Below are 20,000 nucleotides of genomic sequence, written 5' to 3' on the forward strand. Positions count from 1 at the left end.
ATTTAAGGTCACCTCTGAGCAGGCGGTAAGCGACTGAATAGAGTTGGAGTTCTTTCAGTTGGGCAGCATATATATGTGTGTATATATGTATATACATGTGTGTATATGTGTATATATGTGTGTATATATGTGTATATATGTGTGTATATATATGTATATATATGTGTGTATATATATGTATGTGTGTGTGTATATATATATATATATTTGTATGTATATGTGTGTATAGATATATTTATATATATATATATATATATATATATATATATATATATATACGTATGTGTGTCTGTGTGTGTAATATTTACATCTGAAATATGGTGGATGTAATGTGTAATGCAGTGTGCACCCTACATAAAGCTTTCTAGTTAATACAGCAAGAGTCCCCTACACTGGAATTGGGTATTCTAAATACTTTTAACTGTTAAGGTAATCACAAATTTTCCTATCCTAAAATCCTGGATTTCATGATGGGAGCAATGCGTTCGGCACTATTCTAACATATTAAAATTTTCTTGCAATAAAAAAGGAATTAGCTTAGAAAAATTTAGTAGCAGCCTTGGTTTGAAAAGGTTTGAGTACTTTGCAGTGATCCCTTTCATTGTATTAATTTTAAGTATCAGTTTTGGGTAGTGTGGATGGTGTCAGCTGTTTCACTGAATCTATTTTGCTCCGTGAGCCTGGTCAAACTATTTGAATCAAACTATAGACAGTGTCTCACCACTGGTATGGAACAGCGTACAACAAAAAACTGGAGTGTATGAAGGTGTTAAACTTATTTGCGGGGGATGGGGTGTAGCTGGTAAAATATAGTACTCCAAATTAAGTTAAAACTAACTTGCCCTTCAGTTAGTTTCCAATATGAAAAGTGATGGCTCACAGTATTCAGCAGCACTGATCTGAAGGCATGAGTGCAAACTAATGCTGTCTGGCATTTGTTTGCATTACTGCTTGAATTTTCTGGTTCAAATGCCTCTTATACCAGTTTGGAGAGATGAAAAATTTTTACATCCAACTGCATGTCATATCTCTCAACTTTAAGCACAAAACATCTAAACATGACATTTAATGGGGGTACAAAGGCACAAAATTTCAGACAATTGTAAATATTGCTCTTATTAACTTATTTGCTAGAATAACATTCTACATTGGCATGAATTTTCTGAAGCATGTGAACTCACTCATGTCTGATATATATTGTGACTTTGATCCTCAATGCTTTGCCAATGATTTACCAGAAAAACACTATTTTATAAGAGACAAAATTGAGGCAAAATTCTGAACCTTCTGTAAAAATCTGGACAGTTGAGAGGTATGTGTCCAGTTGAGTATTAAAGTGAGAACTGCCTTTTGTGCAAAAACAGGCTTTGACCAACATAGGTGCCAGAACCATAGAGCAAGGGGGAGGGTGTGCCTCTGACACTTTTACAGGTGCAAGACCTGTTTTAGAACCCAACGGAGGACTCGTGCATGTCTCATGGTAACAAATCTTTTAAACACAAACCTGAGCAGGTTCCCAACACATTATTGCTGCCCATGTTGAGCACTGCTCTGTTTCAGTTATGAAACTGCTGCTGGGCTCATTCATTATTTATGGTATGAAACTGCTGCTGGGCTCTTTCATTAACTTGTGACTTTGTGCAGTCTGAGCAAGTAAGCTTGCAAGAGTGGTATATGGAGTTTGGTTAATTCATTGTAGAATGAATGTAAGTAAAGTAAATTATCCATATAAAAACTTCATCCAATAGTTTATCAGTATAACGATCTGATTCTATGGTAGCATAGTTGTGAAAAGTCCAGTGCAAGTAATTGTTTGGTAGCTCAGGGAATTAAGATTTACATAAGTGCATATTTTTAAAGTTTTCACATCAACCATTTCATAATATAATTAAAACAGTTTAAAGTCTGTGCAAAGGCTTACTTTATTTTCCTCAGAAACTGAGGTAAACTGCATAGGCAGGCATTTTATTAAGGGTGCTTGTAATTTCACAATCAGTAACTATACACTTATAACTAGTACCTGTTCACCTTCTTGCAAGGGTAAACTGAATGTAGAAAATAAACCTTTATTAATACCCACGTTATTAGGTATGAAGGCCTGAATATTGAACAAGGTAATGTGTTGTACCTACTGTTAATTCTCATATTAAAACGGAGTACTGACCAGAAGCTAAAAAGTACTGCCAGTGTAATTGAACTACACTACAGTGATACTACTTTGTAAATGGTCATTATAGTGCCCCATTTACACTGAGAATCTCAGGTGATATCACTTGAAGTACCTATACTAAGGTGCATCACATACGGACTGTTTATGTAACCTGAAGCACAATTACCTTCATAAATATTTCCCTTTGTTTACCCTAGTGTGTTTTTAGTACATTGACTGCTTAGGATGTGCTATACTGCATTTGTTAATGTACTTTGAGAATTAGGTTACATTGTATTAAGCATGTTATGAAACTGCTGCTGGGCTGTTCATTATGTTATGAAACTGTTGGGGGTGTGTGTATGTGTGTGTAAAATGCCCCAGTTACTCTGGTTAGGATTATCTAGGCTCAAACGCGTACCTTGGGTACAACAGCCTGCATTTTCTACCCACACCACCACTTCTGAGTCAGGGAGTGGAGTCAATGGCTCTCAACCATCTAAATTAATCTGGGAGAACAGAGTTCACTAAATTATAGTGCTTTACGTTTCAGTCTTCCTATCTTTTTTGGAAACACATGGTAGCACAAAACACTTTTAGCAACTTTCTAGGATTATACAAGCAATATTTAAAATGTTCCTGGTTTTGGGCCTTTGCCCCACCTCCCCCCGAATTTTGGCTTTTTCCGGATTTTTGTTCCCTCACAGCAAGAGGGTCTCTGGTTCAGTTCTTGGCTGGGATGCCTTGTGTGTGGAGTTTATCCTCCCTGTGTTTGTGTGGGTTTCCTCCCATGTTAAAGACATTCATCTGAAACATTTCTGCCTGGGCCTCTGCTGAAAATTGGCTTTTCCAAATTAGACTTTCCTGGCAAACAAATGTTAAAAGTTTGCAAGGAGCTGAGCTTTAGGGGAAGAGAAGTTTAGTGCTTCTTATTCCAAGTCTGCATTGCTAGTAGCACAACAGGTAGTAGCTTTACTTTTGATGTAGAAGGCTGTGGGTTCTACTCCACGGTATGCAGACGGATTGCTGATACTGTACTGTTGTACTTTAAAGCAAGTGGATGCTGCAGTCCTGTGAATGTCCTCCTTAGGAGGAGTTACCTAGTAACCATGAAACTTTTATTAGTTTGCCATCCATTTCATATTGCAAGATTACTAGCTTATTTTTAATGTAGCATAGGCAATTTATTCTTCAAGGGCAACAGCCACTTTATTTGTAGATGAAACAATGAAATATAAAGTTGTTTCCTAGCAGCAACCTCTTCATTAGAGATCCTTTAATGTGGAATTATTTAGATGACTGACTTCTGCAGACATTTTGCATATTTACTGATATTGGTGGATTGTAATGACGTTTGAGTGGCCTTTTTATGGCTGAAATTTTCTCAAATGGGTAGTTTTGTCATTATTGGTTCATACGTTGTTTACTAAAAAACTGTTCAAAACTACAAATTTAAAATGCATTCTAACAACTGGTGCTGTATTATACAAGGGATATAATTTAATACAGTCAGGAAGGTGAATCAAAGAATGCATACATGTATGCATGACCCTAAAAATGTGTTGGAAAACAGCCCATAGGAAAGTGTGAAGGGCTCAAAATCGTGGGTAAATTTTAAGCTTTACTCAAGCAATGGATGAAGGTAAAACAGTTCACACCGCATTTGACTTGGCCAAACCTTTTGACACCATCCCCTACTCAGGTGTACAAGAGATGAATGATGTAGGAGCAAAACACTTGCATCACTTGCTGGATTGCCAACTTCCTCACAGGATGAAGATCATCAAAACAGGGGAAGAGCCCAGTCACCAATGGAGTCCTCCAAGGTTTGGTGCTGAGTCTGTTTGGCATTTTCTTTTGAGATGTATATACCAAAGGGCTTTGGCCGGCTAAGTTTGACATGACTGCAAGCTAGGAGCAGTTATTGAATCCCCAAATGACTTGACCATCATGCAGGAAGGTTTTTCCAAATAGCTGGTGTCAAAATCATGGCAATGCCCTTTGAGAACTGACCCAGTTGTTTGGCATTTGGGAACTTTTGAGTACAGTGACCTAACTTTTGACCAACGTGCCAAACGTCATAAGCCTTTCTATATTGCACAGCTTATAAGTAAAAGTGATTCCAACTAGATCTAATGTTGTCCCCCTTTACAAAGCTCTCAGATAAATCATTTTGTAGAATGCCCACTTTGGCATGTATCTGTCCACCCCATGCAACAATTGGAATACCTTCAGAGATACCTTACTAAAGGATAAAAGTCCTAAACAATAGGTCTTGCATGGACTACCTCAAAGATTTATTACTATACTCAGTATCCTACCGAGTGTTTAAAGATGACATGTCTGGCATACAAGGCATCCTCTGACCCAATACAGATGGACCTACTGAACATCAGCAAGTCAAATGGCGTCAGAAATGCTCAGTGCAGGTATCTAAACAATGTTATGTAGAGATGGCTATACATCAGTGGCTGCAACTGTTCCAGGACCGACTATCCTTAGAAATAAAACAAAGCTCCTCTATCCACATTCATATGCAACTTGAATAGAGGGGTGGGTAATAGAAAATGTACTTCAGGATTGTCCCTCATGCCACTAATGGATAGGCAGTTCCTAAATGCTGCATCCCTTACATAGGTCCTTCATATTATCTATGGTATGATCAGTTATTCTCACTAGGGCTAATATACAATTATTAGACATGGGATAGGTAAGACCAATCAGAAATGTTAATTCAAACACCAAAAGGGAACTGGCTAAGCTTAAAATGTCCTTCAAGTGAACCTATGTTGTGGTACTAAATAGTTATAAAAAAATTGCCCTTTTAGATCAGAGACCCTCTCACCCTCCTCCCCCCAGTCTTCAACAGTCTCCTATGTTGACCAATGATAAGGGGTATTAACATTTCTGACATTGCATATTTCTTATGGTAACATGCAATCAGTCAGCAAATTGAATATGTAAGGATATTTATGGCTGGATTAATTTTATAAGGCTGTACACTTTTTTTTGCTTTAGTTGTAGGAGGGCAGTTACTCTAACTTGTAGCTTGAAAGTTTTAAATGCTTTCAAATGTGTTGTCTGCACAGCTGTTCTTGCATATTGTTTTTTGATTGTAATATCACCATTCTGATGCGTTTCGTTTCAGAATTGTCAAAATGCGAAAATTGAGTGTGGTACCTTACAGTGGGCTTGTTCCAGCAAAACTCAATGTATTCCAGAAATGTGGCACTGTGATGGAGAAAAGGACTGTAGAGATGGAAGCGATGAAGTTGGATGTATGTATATGTTTTTTAATGAAATGCATTTGTATCTGCATTTAAAATGTGCAATGAAGGGGAAAATATGAAAGTAAACTATCGAGGTCTAATCTTTGGCCATTTATTGCATTTAGGTGCACATGTGGTTCAGATGTTTAAGGATTACATGTGGATCATACTATTACACTGAAGTTACTGTTAAATAACACTAAATACAGTGTTTTTTAGCAAATGTATCTTACATTTGTGCCCTGGTTAATTTTGATGATTGAAATATAGTTTTGTTATAAATTACCAGCTCTGCAAACCTGGAAAATGTTTACCTTTACTTGCCTTTCAGTATTGCAAATGTCGAGCAGGAATTTTTGAATACTTTTTCTGTTTCCCCACTGTTCAACCATGGAGGTATGTTGTATTCGAGACACAGCATGAAGGTGAAGCAGGGGAGCCTGCTGTCCTGTAGACTATTCATAAGTTACTGGGCTAATGACCACTACGGTCCTTACAGGGTCTCCATCACATTGTTGAACAAACTATTTAGCGAGCACCTGTTCAAACTCCTGTCAGAAGCTCTACCCATTGAATGATATTTTAATTGAAAGTTTTCCCAGGAAACATAACCACTAAGCCAAACCACCTATCACAATTTAAACCCACTCAGGTGAAGGGCTGTGCCCCCCATACCCTCCCTAACTAGATATACCAACTGTGAGATCACACTACAGTGAAGAAAAGGGCAAATTCTCAATGATGGCTCACTGCCCCCCCCCCCCCCGGAAATAATTTGCTAAAATCATTTTGATGGCTAGAGCTTTCAACAGAGTAGGTATTCGCTTAATAGGTCAATGTGATAGACCCCCTCTTAACATGCCTAGCCACTCATCCCAAGCCATTTGGGTTCAGAGTATCATGGACATCTATACAGGGGGTAGGGGATCATGTTAGAGAGGTAACTAAAAGTTTGTGGGAGGGTGTTAGGATAACTGATGGCCTGCATCTGTAAGGGACATGGGAGGCCAGAATGGGGGTTAATTTTAATTTAATTAGTTGTGAAGGTATTTAAATAGGGTCAGGGATGCTCTGTTTTTATACATGGATTGTGAGCCTATTTCATAGTCTGGGGATCCTTTGGGACCTGTCTTTCAACTGTTCTGTTTGCCACAAGTGAAATTCAGATCCCTGGATCTGGTATTTGATATTCTGTGCATGTGCAACAGATCCATCAGGTCTGGGTCTGAGAAAGCCCTGTAAGACAGAGTACAAGAGCAGAGTGAGCCTTAAAGCAGTCAGTATAGCGCAGGGTATTTATGCCCTTGAATTCTCCTGGTGAGAAACCTATAAGCATTCCTACTGTTGTAAAGGTCTGGTTAGTTGCCAAAGGGGACATTGTATTCAATGACCATCCTGATATGGACTGCGTTGAGTGGTACTGTAAATTCCTTGGTCCTGGATGCCATACCCTTGCCTATAGTTTGGGTGACACAATAATTTTCTTAGTCTTAGCCACATGTTGGTCAAAGGCAAGATTGATGACTACACTGATCAGGGTGACGTAACAAATCTGGAGTTGAGGGTGACTGAGCTGAATTTCATGCTACTCGAGTCAGAAGTGACAAACTTCATGACACCCATGCAGACGGGAACTGAAAGTTCAACTGCTGAATCCTACACTAAGGCACTGTACAAGCACATCCACTCATGCATGAATCGTGCCATCCCAAATAGAACCAAAATGTTCACATCAAAAAAAAAAAGGAAGCCAATCTGGTGGTCCTCTGCCATAAACAAGCCTTACAACAAAAGGAAGAAACTTTTGCAGAAGAGGAAAATCCCAGGATGCAAAAACTCCCTTACTAGCCTTGGTAAGAAACTGAGATGCCTCAAAATCCTCCAAAGCTAGTTACGAAAATAAAATTGCCAAAGATTCCAAAGACAACCACAAAGCATTCTATAACTATGTCAAGAATCTAAATGGCAATGCTCAGATCTGCTCTGAGCTAAAACAGAATGGCATTAAATATACTGATCCGAAGGATATTGCCAATATCCTGGCAGATCGATTCATTGCCAACTTCACCCCCCTCTCACCCCCTAAATGGCCCACCTCAATACCGGAAGATTGCCAAATTCCAGTAATAACTGCCACACAGGTACAAAACGCACTCTCTAAAGCCAAGAATACAGCATCCATGGGACCAGATGACATCCCGGGCTGTGTACTACATGAACTACAATATGAACTGGCACCTAAGTGTCATGTTTAATCATAGCCTCACCTCAGGTTTCGTGCCCACTGAGTGGCGCAGAGCTACAGTTATCCCAATCCACAAGGGGGGATCCACCTTGGTTCCCGGAAACTACCGTCCCATCAGTCTGACAAGCCTTATCTGCAAGGCCATAGAGCGTATTATCATGGAACTTATAAACAAAGACATTGGCAACCTTCAAACACTGGACCCCACCCAATTTGGGTTTGTGAAGTGCCGATCTTGTCTCCTGAACCTGATTGACTTCTTTGAATCAGTCTCCAGAGCCATGGACAAGGGTAAGATGGTCCACACAGCCTATCAGCCCTAGGGCCTATACAAGCCTAGCCATAACAATTCCCTGAATATTTCTTCCCACATTATTTACTTTCTGGACCCCTGTCTAGCAGGGCGACTGACGTGATCCCTGGGGTGAATTTCCTTTCTCCCATCCAATCGTCAAGGTTCCTCTTGAAGAGGTCCAAAGAGGCACTCTGCTTGACATGTATGGGCAATCTATTCCAGAGTCTGGGATTCTCTGGGTCAGGAACCTATCCCTCCAACATGTTTTGTTTATTGTGATGACAAGGTTTAGATCCCTGGAGCGTGTAGCTCTGAGGGATTGGGATTTCTTTAAGTGTAGCATGTCCAACAGCTCTGGGTTTGACATGGCCTTGTATGTTAAGCAGAGATCGCCTCTGAGTAGACGATATGCGACAGAGTATAGCTGGAGTTTTAAGGCACCTGCTTTAGGCCTGTGATTCTTTTAGTGAGGTATTTCTGAGGCCTTTCCAGTTGTTGCAGATGTCTTGAGAGGTACATACCAAATGGGGCATTGTATTCTATAATGAGTCTGAGGGATGAGTACAGTGGGACAATGACCTCCTTTTTTCTGGATGAAAAGCCCTTTGTGATGAGGTGTGCCACATAGAAGGATTTCCTGACTGTTGTGGCGATGTGGTTATCGAAGGTGAGACCACTGTCCACCTGTGTCCCTAAGTCTCTTATCACACTTTCTGTGTTTAGTGTACTGCCACCTATATGGTAATTCATGGATACATGTTTTTTCCCCAAAGGGGATAACAATACATTTCTTGGCATTGAGCTTGAGCCCATGGCTCTGGCACCAAGCATCTGTTTCTGTAAGGCCCTTTTGTAGAGTATCCACATCATTTGGGGATTCAATAATGGCTCCCAGTTTGCAGTCATCTGCAAACTTTGTTAGCCAGAGTCCCTTAGTGTTGACCTGTACTTCAGAGAAGTAGATGCCAAACAAGAGCGGCCCCAGGACTGAACCCTGAGGTACTCCACTTGTCACTTGTCTGGAGCTGGATTTGGAGTTGGCTAATTTTACAGTGTGTGGGTTCTATCAGTAAGCCATTTAGCAACCCACTGGGTGACATGGGGATTAATGCCCAACTTAGTAAGTTTATCTAAGATTCCAGAGTGGGGGATGGTGTCAAAGGCCTTGGCAAGGTCTAGATAGGCTGTGTGGACCACCTTACCCTTGTCCATGGCTCTGGAGACTGATTCGAATAAGTCAGTCAGGTTCAGGAGACAAGATCGGCCCTTCACAAACCCAAACTGGGTGGGGTCCAGTGTTTGAAGGTTGCCAATGTCTTTGTTTATAAGTTCCATGATAATACGCTCCATGGCCTTGCAGATAAGGCTTGTCAGACTGATGGGACGGTAATTTCCGGGATCCAAGGTGGATCCTCCCTTGTGGATTGGGATAATTATAGTTCTGCGCCACTCAGTGGGCACGAAACCTGAGGTGAGGCTATGATTAAACATGACATGAGGTGACAGTTCATATTGTAGTTCATGTAGTACACAGCCTGGGATGTCATCTGGTCCCATGGATGCTGTATTCTTGGCTTTAGAGAGTGCGTTTTGTACCTGTGTGGCCATTATTACTGGAATTTGGCAATCTTCCGGTATTGAGATGGGCCATTTAGGGGGTGAGAGTGGGGTGAAGTTGGCACTGAATTGATCTGCCAAGGATATTGGCAATATCCTTCGGATCAGTATATTTAATGCCATTCTGTTTTAGCTCAGAGCAGATCTGAGCATCGCCATTTAGATTCTTGACATAATTATAGAATGCTTTGTGGTTGTCTTTGGAATCTATGGCAATTTTATTTTCGTAACTAGCTTTGGAGGATTTTATGAGGCATCTCAGTTTCTTACTGAGGCTAGTAAGGAGTTTTTGCATCCTGGGATTTTCCTCTTTTCTGCAAAAGTTTCTTCCTTTTGTTGTAAAGTTTGTTTATGGCAGGGGACCACCAGATTGGCTTCCTTTTGGATGAGAGCATTTGGTTCTATTTGGGATGGCACGATTCATGCATGAGTGGATGTGCTGCACAGTGCCAGAGTGTAGGATTCAGCAGTTGAACTTTCAGTTCCCGTCTGCATGGGTGTCATGAATTTGGCTTTAGAGAAGTTTTTTTATGGTGGTTTCTTTACTGGGGGGTGGGGGTGGGATGTGGATGTTAAGGGTGATTAGCTTATGGTCTGACCTGACTAACGAGGGGGTGACCATAGGTATGGAGCATTGATTTCCCATGTTGGTAATGACCAGGTCTAGGATATTGGAGCCCCTGGTGGGACTATGGATTAGTTGATCCAGGGCATTGGAATTTATGAATTCCAAGAACCGTTGTGCAAAGGTGTTGGGACAGGAGTAGTTTTCCCAGTTAATGGCAGGGTAGTTAAAATCACCCAGTATTATGGTGTTTGGTTCTATCTTAATATTTTCCAGTATGTTTAGAAAGGTGTAGTGAGAATCTTGGGGTATGGTGGGGGATCTGTAGCAAGCTACAATTTGGATTGCAGTCTTACCTAGTGTTAGTTGCACTTGGAGAATTTCAGACACAATCTAGACCTTGCCAAGGCCTTTGACACCATCCCCCACTCTGGAATCATAGATAAACTTAAGTTTGGCATTAATCCCTATGTCATCCAATGGGTTGCTAAATGGCTTACTGATAGAACCCACACTGTAAAAGTAGCCGACTCCAAATCCAGCTCCAGACAAGTGGAGTGCCTCTGGGTTCAGTCCTGGGGCCGCTCTTGTTTGGCATCTACTTCTCTGAAGTACAGGTCAACACTAAGGGACTCTGGCTAACAAGTTTGCAGATGACTGCAAACTGGGAGCCATTATTGAATCCCCAAATGATGTGGATACTGTACAAAAGGGCCTTACAGAAACAAGATGCTTGGTGCCAGAGCCATGGGCTCAAGCTCAATGCCAAGAAATGTATCGTTATCCCCTTTGGGAAAAAACATGTATCCATGAATTACCATATAGGTGGCAGTACACTAAACACAGTGTGATAAGAGACTTACAGGTGGACAGTGGTCTCACCTTCGATAACCACATCGCCACAACAGTCAGGAAATCCTATGTGGCACACCTCATCACGAAGGGCTTTTCATCCAGAAAAAAGGAGGTCATTGTCCCACTGTACTCATCCCTCATTAGATCCATTATAGAATACAACGCCCCATTTGGTATGTACCTCTCAAGACATCTGCAACAACTGGAAAGGCCTCAGAAATACCTCACTAAAAGAATTACAGGCCTAAAGCAGATGCCCTACGCTGACCGCCTTAAACTCCAGCTATACTCTGTCGCATATCGTTTACTCAGAGGCGATCTCTGCTTAACATACAAGGCCATGTCAAACCCAGAGCTGTTGGACATGTTACACTTAAAGAAATCCCAATCCCTCAGCTACACGCTCCAGGGATCTAAACCTTATCACAATAAACAAAACATGCTGGAGGGATAGGTTCCTGACCCAGAGACTCCCCAGACTCAAATAGATTGCCCATACATGTTAAGAAGAGTGCCTCTTTGGACCTCTTCAAGAGGAACCTTGACGATTGGATGGGAGAAAGGAAATTCACCCCAGGGATCACGTCAGTCGTCCTGCTAGACAGGGGTACGGGAAAGTAAATGTGGGAAGAAATAGCCAGGGAATTGTTATGGCTAGGCTTGTATAGGCCCTAGGGCTGATAGCCTAGTACCAACCTATGAACTTGTATGTTCCCATTTCTCTTGTATTGGGTCAATTCTTGGGGGGGGGGGATTATCAATGGAGTAATAACCTGGGTTGACAGTTTCCAAAGGGCATTGTTTTTTTGGGCATTGAGTTTTAGGCCACAGCTTTGGCACCAGTCATTCGTCTGCTTTAAACCCTCTTACAAGATGTTAATGTTTTGGGTGGGGTTGGGAGGGTACTCCTGTAATAACTACAGTTTAGTCATCTGCAAACTTAATGAGCCAGAATCTTGACTTCTGAGTAGTAGTTGCTAAACAGGATCGAGACCAGCATGGTGTCCTGGAGTACTTTGCTGTTGACTGGTATCTCGGTGGAGGTGATCTCACTTGTCCTGACTTATCCTGTCTGGCAATCCAGTGAGTTAGCTAGGGACTTGTGTCTAGCTCATAGCTTGTCAGTAGTACCTTAGTGGGGTATTGTACTGAATGCCTTGACTAGGACAGGATATCCAGTGTGCATTTTTACCCTCATCCATTGCCTTGGTGTGACCCTCAGTCATTTACTAGGTTAAGTAGGCATGACCTTCCCTTAAAGCCAAATTGAGATTGGTCCATTGTCTGCATGTTGTCAATGCTCTTGTTCATAATTTCCATGATTCATTCTTTGGCTTTGCAATATTAAGCTTGTAAGAATGACTGGTCTCCAGTCCCCTGGGTCACTTGGTCATCTGCCCTTCTGGAATGGAATGACTATTGTGGTGGTCCTTGTAGAATATAGCCTGTTTCAAGGCTGTAGTTGGAATGCCTCCATGGTCCTGAATAAGTCATGTTTGAATGTTAAGGAGGCAATGGAGTCGGGACCCATGGAGGTGGCAGTCTTGACTTGAGTGAATGCTGTCAGCACTGGGTCCCTGCTAATACTTGAGTTAGTATGTTGGATAAAATTTTACCTGATTGAGCTGGGGAGGAGTTGAGGGTGACTGAGCTGAATTTCAGCCAATAATTTGTTACGTCACCCTGATCAGTGTAGGTGGTACCATTCACCAATTCAGCATACTGTTGTTGCCTTTCCAGACGTACCGGAAAGCTTTGTGGCGGTCCTTGGCCTGAGAGGCTATCCTGATCTCATAGTTGATGGATTTAGAACTCTAGTTGTATAAGAGAGCATGTATCTCTAAGGGAGTTTCTCTTATTTTGGACATGTTTTCTTATATACCTTGTTTAGGTTAGTATCCCACTAGTGGGGTTTGTTTTTAGTGTTTTCTTTGTGTTTACTTCTGGTAAGCACAGAAGCTTCTGTGCAGCTGTTCAAATGTTTGTATAGTGACTGAATAATTCTGCATAGGTAGCTGTGGTCTCTGGGTTAGGGAGAGCCTTTACATTTTGATAAATTATCACTTTGTATGTAGTTTGCCTTGTAATAGTTTGTAACTGATTTTAGCTGGGTTTTCTGGGTTGATTTTTGCTTCAAAGGAGACAGCTCTATGATCTGACCTAGCTAGTGAGGATGTGATATTGGGGGCGGGGGGGCAATGCTTTCCCATATTGACTAGTTCCATATCCAGTATGATTCTCTGGTTTGAGAATGCACTCAAGTGTTTGTAAGTCCAGAAGGTGGTGTGCCTGTGAATTTGAGGCAGTGTAGGTTTTTCAGTCAGTGGAGAGGTAGGCATCCATGAATTGGGTGTTTGGATGGCGAGTGCCACTAGTAGGTTTAAATCGTTATGAGACTGTAGGGACATACTGTGGCCTGTAGCTAACCATAATATGGTGGGGGACCTTGTCTCTGGTGAACTGCATGTGGTGGTATCGTCCTGTTTAACCAACCTAGACGGATGTTTATTGCTAACTTAGATTGAGACACCACCTTTGGCCACAGACACTGCTGCTGTTTGTCTAAATGTGTGGAGGGTTATGTAGCCTTGCACTGCCAGAGTACTTCCTGTTTTAAACAGTCCCAATCATGACACAGATGTCTACATTTTCCAGAGTGAGGATAGTTTGAAGGGTGTGAAGCTTTTAGGCTCCTAGTATTGAGCAGTAACATCTTAAGGTTGCTTGGAGACTTGCTAGTTTTCTTTTTGGCATTGTCTTAAAGCTGTAAGGGGTGGATAAAGTTTAAGCCAAGATCCAAAAGCCTAGAGGGGGATAAGTGCAGCAGATCCTTAGCAAAGCAACATGGTCCGACATGTCTTCCCATGCTGATAGATACTTGATCCCCTGAAGTGACACTAGAAACTAAACCACTTCTCAAAATACATCTTTTTATACTGTCATTTGATTACCAGGAAAGTCTGACTGGGTAGGAGCCTATTTTCAGCAGAGGCCCTGGGAGAAAAGCTCCAAAATATTACAAAACATTTTAAGAATTTTACAATCTTTAAAAATAATACAAAGCAGTATGGTTTAAATATAACAAATTAGACAAAACATTGGTTAAGAATAGATACAAGCTATGACCATGATTTAAGAGAAATATTGGCCATTTTATAAAGAAATTAAAGGCAAGTTAGTATAATACAAAGGAATTGCAATACGAAGTGGGAAGCAGGCTTATATTTAGAGAAAGCTGGGGGGAGTGATTTGAAGTAAGGAAGTGAGTGAAGAGAGTAAGGAGATTTGAATAGGTATTTGAATTCAGTTTTATGTTCATATTGAACCATTTTATGTTCCTAATGTAATGTGGCATCCTTTGTGAAACAGAATGCTGCTGAATGCAAGGCTTGTACCTGTGACACATACTGAGAGATCCATTCTTTGCATATAGTCCAGTGATGTACGTCTGTGGTCATTTACACACTCGAGATATTTATAGAATCACATTGATACCTGGGGTGTATGCTTGATATTGCTGATCCTGGCTCCAGATGGACAACTTAGCCTTAACTAACTTGGTGAGTGGGACATCTGTGCATCGCAGTGGAGTCCCCAGTGATGAGTTTTAAAGTATATGCTTATATTATGCGTTTCGTTCTTAGGGGACCATTGGGTGTAGAATTAATGTGATGTTTGGTGCTGCTTTTGGCATGTGCTTAGCAATTTCTGAAAAGCAGTGTTGCTATTAGGTGTCTATGGAGGTCATTGAGATTTGGGATGGATTATTTTAAGCACCTCAGCATATGACCATCTGTGGTGAGCAGTCTGTGAGGGATGTGGTGTGGCTATTCCTGACCACCTCATTTCTAGGCAAGATTTTTATCTCCAAGGAAGTTGTGTGTTTCTCAGCATTTTCTTTAATGATTCTGTGAGAATAAGACACTTGCTGCATTGTCTTAGGATGCTGAAATCTGCCAAGATAGTAGCAAAGACATTTGGAAATTGCATTTCCATGTTGTCCAGTCCTGTAATAGGGTGGGCTGTTAAAGATCAAGGGTTGGGGTCTCCTAGGGTGTACTGTCAAGATGTTATCTAGTGTTGGCTATGGTAGTGCTATTCCATGTGTATGCTAGCTGCTCTAAGCACAGTTCCGCACAATGCCACACCATTTAACAGGTTTTTGACTTTATCCTAACTTTAAAGGGAATGTTAATGTCTAGGCATTTACTACTATATACGCAGTGCTGGCTGCTGCTGCTCAGTGGGCAGCTCCACACCAACTTGCCTGATTTTATAGTACAGGAAAATGCTTGTAAATGGGCTCCTATGCCCCATAGCCAATAAACAACCAGACTTCGAGCTCCCTGGAGTGATGGAGTATCAAGTTAGACCAAGTAAAATCCCTTCTGTCACAAGATGGATGATCCTGCAATTTCTTAATGTAAAAACACAGCAAAAGCAGCTCTCAAGTGGAGATTGGACAACTAAATCTCTGGGTAATTTGCCGGTCTGCAAGGTGATCCAACCAACAGATCACTCTTTTCAATATTTTTCTATTATGGTAGTTTCAGTGGATATATGCCATATGTTGTAGTTTGTACTGGGTTAAGGTACTGCTTTTAATTCATTTTAAAGGAAAGGTGATGGCCAGTCTGAGTATTACTAAGAGTCTGAGTACAGAAGCATTGGGAGTTTTGTGGACATACAAACCTTTCTTTTGGGGGGAGGTGGTGCAAGATCAGTATTAGATTTGCTCATGTGTTAATCAACCTTGAGTTATTGCAGAAACTTTGAGGAATTAAATCCATGCAGGAGAAGGATTGTCTATCAGACCCGGTTTTTAAACTTCTGAAAACTTCAGAATTTTAGCTTCCTTTGAGTCAGGGTGTAGTGCAATTGTGCAAAGAGAACGAGTGGCAGATTATAAAATCAAGATAGATTACTCGTACAAAAACCATATGGTGGTAGAGTTCCATGTTTGTAGCATCTGTTCCTTGTATCTACCACTTTAGAAGAGACAGTTTGTTAAATCTAGGGTTGCAAAGATGTCACCTCTTGCACAGGAATTTGTCATGCAGACTTAGCTTTCTTACACATGATTACAATTCTATCCTTGAAATGAGTCTGTGGCATTTTCTGCATTTCTAATGATTGCTTTGTTTCTATGGTTAGCCATGTTCTGATATAAGGCATTTCACAATTCTATTTTGTCAATCATATCTGGAAACTAGACAGTTACTAGTGCAGCTTGTGAAATGTAATTGAATTGTAATGCTTCATTGCTGTTGCCTAAATCCATCCATTTCATCCAGAAGTTCTGGCTGCCTCTGGGTTTTTTGTACACTAAATAGGACTAAAAATTACCAAGATAATGTAAAGGTAGGTTTAAGATCCCATCAGTAGCCTAGTAAGTACCTATGCAAATGATCTGGTACTTGAGCACACAATGCTCTCCACTTGCAAGTCTTTGCAGCTAGCAAAGCAGCCTGTAAATTGGCAAAGCATGTTCTGGGTCACTGTCTCACTGCACTAAATTTGAACGGAACCAGCACAATGTAGTTACTGGATTTTTTCACTTCAAAGCTACTAGCTCAGGCGTTCTATTAGATTTTCAAAGCGAACTCAGTCGACTGTACTGTTGAACACGGAATTTCAAAAATGGTAATTTCGAACACTAAAAGCCAACCTTAGGAATGTTTTTAACATGGGTCGAGATAGGTGTTCAGTGTTGCCAAACTACAAACCTTTCCCTTATCTCGACCCATGTTAAAACCCGTTCCTAGGTTGGCTTTTGGTGTTGGGTATTACTGTTTTCGAACTTCCATGTTCGACAACTGTACAGTCTGAGTTTGCTTCAAAAATCTAATAGTAAACCACTCTGGCTGTGCATCTTTTTTGCAGCTCAGTTTGTTGATCTCTGGCAACTTAGAATTGTTACTCTGACATTACCTGTGGCAAACGAGACGGAGTTTTGTATATATAATAGACTATTTTAACCAGATAAAAATCTGTCAAGCAAGGTAAAACTGAGTGGCTTCCCATAATTTTGTATAGGAGCTGAAAATGGGTTTAAACCCAAACCATTAAGGCCATGTTCTGAGTTGGATGAGCACATCTGCTCTAAATAACAAAAGGCTAATTCAGAAATGTCCAGATGTTATCCTGTTAAGGGTTCATAGTATTCCAGTTGCTTGATAGATGTTGCCAATGATATATATTTGGAATGACATAGATTTGGGTTTCAGACAGTTGGCCATTGTTTCGCATCAGTTTGTATGTCTTCACTTTGATACCATTCAATGATCATTGTTGCATCTAGCCTGTCATTGTACTATTTCTTTTCTTGTGCCACCAGTATATGAAGCTTCATATCAGAAGTAAAAAGCAATAAAAAGCCATATAGTTCTCAAATGGAGAAGACTACTACATTTGATATACCCTGCCCCCCCCAAGCCAAACTTAATCTTGCATGGAAATATTCTCTTAGAGTTGTATATTTCCAGTTTTTTTTTTAAATTCTAAACTCAACAATTAAGCTCATTGTATTTGAGCCCTAATAAGTGTGCTAGAATATTTCAGTCTTCAAAGTTGGGACTTGTAGTAAGTGGATTACCCTGCTTCCGCATTCTCAGCAAATCTAAATCAGACTAGTAAATTGCCTGAGTTGTATCATTATTGCTCTGTTATGAAATCATTACAAGAAAGAATCTGCCATTTTTAATGTTGCAGCAAAATATTTTCATTCTGACAGTATGCACATGGGATTCTGCTATGTTTTCCCCATTTATAATTGGGTAGTATATTGTGCATCACAAAGCTGACCATTCATATGTCTTGCATTTACTTAGAAAATTTTCATTGGTTTGTAGTTAAGGTCAAATTCAGGTCCTAGTGACCTGAAATTGATAAATTACAACACTCTCAAATCCCTCAAGTGTAGTTTCCAGGTGCTGTTGGTAACGGATGGAAAAAGCACTAATTTAGTGTTGAGCTTGGATATTTGAGTGGCTTTTTGTGCAATCGCTAACAGTAGTACAAATTAAATTTTAATATGTAGCTGCTGATTTGCCTTTAAAAGTAGGGCACAGCTTAGAGCTCTGTTTGGATGCGAAACCTTTTGTGATGGTGTGCCACGTAGAAGGATTTCCTGACTACTGTGGTGATGTGATTATCAGAGGAGAGACTACTGTCCACCTGTGTCCCAAGGTCTCATGACACTTTCAGTGTTAAGTAGACTACCGCCTATGTAGTAGTTCATGGGTACAGAGTTTTTACCAAAAGGGATGACAATGCACTTCTTGGCATTGAGCTTGAGGCCATGGCTTTAACACCAGGCATCTGTCTCGGTGAGGCCCTTTTGTAGGATGTCCACATAATTAGGAGATTTGATTATAGCTCCTAGTTTGCAGTCTTCTGTGAACTTTGTTAGCCAAAGACCTTCTGTGTTGGCCTGTACTTCAGAGAAATAGATACCAAACAGGAGAGGACCTTGGACTGAACCCTGTGGTACTCCACTTGTCACTGGTCTGAAGTTGGATTTAGTCTGCTACTTTCACAGGTGGGTTTCGGACAGTGAGTCAGTTGGCAACCCATCTTGTGACATAGGGATTTATACCTAGTTTATGAAGTCTGTCTATAATTCCAGAGTGGGGGATGCCAGATATTGCCTCATTGACAGTCTGTAGGAAACAGTATAGTGATAAGGCTGTTAGGTGATCAGCACTGGGCATGCTGTTTATACTGTAATCTTTGTAAAGAACCTCTCTGGACATTCTGGCTGCTGCATGTCCATGGCTGGTTAGTGATGGGGGCAGTTGTAATCAGACTGGCTTGATTAGAGCTGAATACAGTAGAACATAGACTTCCTTGAACCTGGATGCTGTGGCCTTGCTTTACAAGTTGAGCAAAGCAGAATGATTTCCTTACTGACTTCAACATATGTTGGTTGAAAGCCAGTTTGCTTTTTGGATATGGTGGTGCTGCGGTAGCGTTGTCGCCTCATAGCAAGACATTGTCCCATTTGATTATCAGCTAGAGCATCTTGTGTGGAGGCATATGTGAATGGGGCATGCCTTCGTTGAAGGTTGTGCATCAGGGCTGGTAACCTGGTACGTAAAAATCCACTACCAATCATTAGCGGACTGGAGTTCCGCTGTGGCGACCCCCTAACCAGGAAAAGCTGAAAAACAAAAACCAAAATCCCCGACTATGGGTTCTGCTCTTAGGTTTGTGCTAGCAAGGTAAGTTCCTAGGGTGGTTGGCTTCCCAAAGGTACTGTTATACATTTGGCATCAAGCTTAAGCTGTGGCTTTGACGCCAGTCTTTTGTCTTGGTCCTTGTGAGATGTCAGTCTTCGTGGATTCTGACTACTTGTATCATCTGCAGACTTTGTCAGTCTGGTGTCCTTGACAATGCCCTCTACTTAAAAGAAGTAGATGCTAAAAAGGAATGGACCCAGCCCAGATAGAGACTAGTGACTTGCCTTGTGGAGCTAGTCTTAAAGATTCTAACTTCCAGCATGTAACTTAGGGGTTTATGCGTATATTGAGTTTGTTTGCAATGCCCAAGTGTTATATTCTATCCAATGCCTTAGCCAGTTCAGTGTAATTGCATGCACCATTCTGACCTGCCTTGCTGTATTGACCTTCCCAAAGAAGATGGTCAGGTTGAATAGGCATAATATGCCCTTGACAAAACGAACCTGGGTTGGATCCAGTGTTGGAAATGATTAATAACGAGACCGAAATCCTTCAGTGATTCTTCCCATGGCTTTGCATATGAGACTAGTCAGACTTCTGGGTCTGTAGTTCCAAGGGTCTGTTGATGACTTGCCGTTGTACAGGGCAATGATCATTGCAGTACTCCATTCATATATGGCACAGTCTGGATGATGTTTAAAAAGTGATTCCAGTGGTCCCCACAGGTCATGTTTCAGGCTGTTTAGGAGGCATCCTGGGATGTTTTCAAGACCGGTTGATGCAGTAATTTTGGCCTTTGCGTCTAGGACCTTCTTAGTAATGGAG

At 41.1% G+C, this 20,000-nt stretch overlaps 1 protein-coding gene across 1 annotated transcript in view; it reads left to right on the top strand.

Annotated features, from left to right (window-relative positions):
* LOC122791800 (low-density lipoprotein receptor-related protein 2-like) overlaps positions 1-20,000 on the top strand; it is a 1,119,352-nt gene that overhangs the window by 697,415 nt on the left and 401,937 nt on the right. Inside the window, exon 19 of the mRNA XM_044059752.1 lies at positions 5,298-5,427. Within this exon, the coding sequence (XP_043915687.1) occupies positions 5,298-5,427 (130 nt within the window). The remainder of the gene's footprint in view (positions 1-5,297; positions 5,428-20,000) is intronic.

This window comes from Protopterus annectens, chromosome 17.part0, assembly GCF_019279795.1.
Source record: "Protopterus annectens isolate FY-2018-M chromosome 17.part0, PAN1.0, whole genome shotgun sequence".
Taxonomy (NCBI): Eukaryota; Metazoa; Chordata; order Ceratodontiformes; family Protopteridae; genus Protopterus; species Protopterus annectens.